General features: G+C 40.0%; 1 protein-coding gene across 1 annotated transcript; it reads left to right on the top strand.

The window, feature by feature from the left end:
• Nucleotides 1–473: 473 nt before the first annotated feature.
• On the top strand, nt 474–3745 carry LOC308078781 (extracellular calcium-sensing receptor-like; the record flags this gene model as incomplete). Its single annotated transcript, XM_080420133.1, has 3 exons — nt 474–596; nt 2633–2756; nt 2832–3745. 3 exons carry the CDS (start codon nt 474–476, stop codon nt 3743–3745), a joined length of 1161 nt encoding a protein of 386 aa, XP_080276259.1.
• Between the last annotated feature and the right edge of the window lie 298 nt (nt 3746–4043).

Consider the following 4043-nt stretch of genomic DNA (forward strand, 5'->3'; position numbering starts at 1 on the left):
ACTTCAGAGGATTGTCACTGTGATGAAGACATCCACAGCTCATGTGGTCATTGCATTTATATACGGGATCCATGCAGTTAATCTAATGGAGGAGGTTGAGTTTAAAATAAATAAATAATAATTATTATTTTATTTAAAAAAAAAAATATATATATATCTATATATCTATATCTATATCTATATCTATATCTATATCTATATATATATATATATATATATATATATATATATATATATATATATATATGGACACCCGCACACACACACACACACACACACACACACACACACACACACACACACACACACACACACACACACACACACACACACACACACACACACACAGTACAGTATTCAAACTATGCTTTGTCCAACACAATCAACAGGTGGTAAAGCTGAATGTGACAGGTCTGCAATGGATATCTGATGCGGGTTGGGCAACAGATTCTAATCTCCAGTCTCCTCACTTCATGCCGTACCTGAAGGGCACCCTGGGTGTTGCCATCCGCCGTGGAGAGATACCAGGTCTGAAGGACTTCTTATTAAAATTACATCCTGATAGTGATCCTGACAACAGCCATGGAAATAACATAGTGAGTATTGTTTTTAACCCTCGTGTTGTCTTTGGGTCTAACATGATCCTCAAGCTATGTTTAACAGAGTTTAGCAGAGAAACACCAGACCAGGGTATTTCTTTGCTTTTGTTTTTTTCAATTTGATGATGACTTTTTTTTATATATATTTATATATATATATATATATATATATATATATATATATATATATATATATATATATATATATATATATATATATATATATAGGGATTAGGATTGTTCAATTATTTTAAATGCATGGTGAAATTGGCCAATATATTACATATTTATATTATTACATATATATATTGAGTTCAATTGCTACCATTTATTCTATTAATTTCATTTTTGCTGGTGAAACTTACAGATGTGCACATGGTGTGTAAACTTACCATGAACACAATAGTCATTGTTTAGTGTATCACTGTTTTGTCTTCCATTCTATAACAAACTTGACACAGTGAGTTTAGCAGGAGAGGGAGCGGCTGGGAGTCCGAGGCAGACAGGCTCTCTGCCACACAGTAGAGAAAACGTTCCAAGACGACATGGACTTTAAAAAGTAGAAACATAACCAGTTGAGAGTTTTTTTGCACTGATTCTCATGTGGTAAAATGTGCAGGCCTGCTTGATCAAAGCGGCCGTTGAGCGTGAGAAGCGTTACTTTGTAATCTTACTTTGATGTTAAAGAGTCAATAATATATACATCCGTGTTGAAAATATATACACCACACCCGAAGGGCGCGTTTTTCTTGGTTGTGTTTCTTCAGGTGGTGCAGTTTTGGGAGCACACATTTCAGTGTAAATTTGCACCCCTTCCATCAGAGTGGGTGGATGATGGTGGAAGGGTGTGTACTGGACAAGAGGACCTAGGAACAGCAGAAACTACACTTTTGGATGTGTCTGAACTGAGGGTTGAGTATAGTGTGTACAAGGCTGTGTATGCTCTGGCCCATGCCCTCCATGACATGTTGCAATGTGTGCCAGGAAGAGGGCCTTTCATTGGGCACAGCTGTGCCAGTTTGGAGACAATACAGCCATGGCAGGTATAATATTAATTCACAATTTACATGTGAACAGGCGCGCAAATCCCGGGGGAGGGGGGGATTTTTCTTCCCCTAGCTTCAGATTGGACCCGCCCAAGTCCATTTTAGGATAATAAAAATAAATGTTAAAATGATTAAAAATTCTTATTTAATAGAACCTGAACCGACTTATGCATCGTAAGTAATTAATAATGAAGAATTAACATAACACAGTGTCAAATTAGCTAGATTAGAGAAAAGAGAACTCAACATTTTGCACGATTTCGGCACCCTCGAGCCTCATTTGCGCCGCTGCATGTAAATATTTCAAATTGGATTCAAAACGCGATTGACGTGTTTTACCGCAATGGCGCAACGTGCCAATGACGTGTTTGGCGTGCAACCCTCAGTGATTAGCACCCATCAGGGGATCGATTATACTGGAGATAAAAATTCTGTGACTACTTGAAAATCTAAGGCAATCTCTGGCACTGGGACCACATACGTAGCCAGAAATAATGCTGGCACTCAATGAGTTAATATGTAAGGTCTTGTAGTAATGTATGGTCAATTGGTCATATTAATTGCATGGCAGTACATGTTTCTCAGTGTTTGGAGCGGTAACAAAGTTTAAAATGATTGTATTGTATACAGTAGTATTTTGCTCTACCAAATTTTGCTCATCACTATTTCTAGCTTTTATACTACCTGGAAAAGATCAACTTCACCACATCATTTGGTGATCATGTATCATTTGATGAGAATGGTGATTCTTTACAAATCTGTGATGTCTTGAACTGGGTGTGGCTCCCTGATGGAAGCACAAAGGTTCACAATGTAGGTGTGGTCAAGGAAACTGCCGTCGGAGAAGTAGAAGTAATCCTTGATGAAGACAAAATATTTTGGAACTTGGAATCCACAGAGGTGGCTTTGGCTTTCTAAAATAAATAATGATGTGGATGTTATTTAGTTTACAGTAGACTGAAATTGATCATTGTTAATTCTCTGTAGCCTCCTCTGTCAGTTTGCAGTGAGAGCTGTTCTCCTGGAACCCGTGTGGCCAGAAGGAAAGGAGAACCTGTCTGCTGCTTTGACTGCATTGCTTGTTCTGAGGGAGAGATCAGCAATAAGACTGGTAGGTTTAGCTATGTACAGTAGGTTATCTGATACTGTACTTTGTCTGTCCCTTTAATCTTGGGCCATTTGTTAGACTCTACAGAGTGCACCAGTTGTCTAGAGGACTTTTGGTCCAATCCCCGGCGTGACAACTGTGTCCCTAAGAGTGTGGAGTTCCTCTCCTTCCAAGAGGCCCTAGGTATCTCCTTGATAACCATCTCATTGATAGGCACACTTATCTGTGCCATTGTCCTGGGAATCTTCATATATCATCGAGACACACCCATGGTACGCGCCAACAACTCAGAACTCAGCTTCCAACTTTTGCTGTCACTCAAACTGTGTTTCTTGTGCTCAATTCTGTTCATTGGCCATCCCAGGCTTTGGACTTGTCAGCTGAGGCATGCAGCATTTGGGATCAGCTTTGTGCTGTGTGTCTCGTGTATCCTGGTAAAGACTATGGTGGTGTTGGCTGTGTTCAGGGCCTCCAAGCCTGGGGCTGCAGACATTATGAAGTGGTTCGGTGCCATGCAACAGAGAGGAACAGTTCTGTTTCTTACTTTCATCCAAGCAACAATCTGCACAGCCTGGCTTGTGTCTGCCTCACCAACTCCTCATAAAAACACACAATACCACAGTGATAAGATAGTCTATGAGTGTGATGTTGGGTCAACAGTTGGTTTTGCAGTGTTACTAGGTTATATTGGTTTACTGGCACTCCTCAGCTTCCTCCTAGCATTCATGGCAAGGAATCTTCCAGACAACTTCAATGAAGCCAAGTTAATCACATTCAGCATGTTGATCTTCTGTGCCGTGTGGATAGCCTTCATCCCAGCATATATCAGCTCTCCAGGCAAATATGCAGATGTAGTGGAGGTATTTGCTATTTTAGCATCTAGTTTTGGCATTTTGGTGGCATTGTTTGGACCAAAGTGTTATATAATCCTTTTGAAACCTGAGAGAAACACTAAGAAGTCCATTATGGGTAGAGGCACTAGCAGGACATAGAAAAAAAAATATATATATACACACACACACACACACACACACACACACACACACACACACACACACACACACACACACACACACACACACACACAAACACAAACACACATACACATACACATACACATACACACACACACACACACACACACACACACACACACACACACACACACATATAGTGGTTCGGGCCGCATAGTGGCCCTAACACCTACGTCGCACCATGATCTGACAATATACTTACAGATTAAGAATATATTTGCTGATATAGTGCAGTTTCTGAAAGGCTGAATGGGAC

Source organism: Gymnoscopelus braueri, assembly GCF_963280865.1.
Source record: "Gymnoscopelus braueri genome assembly, chromosome: 22".
NCBI lineage: Eukaryota > Metazoa > Chordata > Actinopteri > Myctophiformes > Myctophidae > Gymnoscopelus > Gymnoscopelus braueri.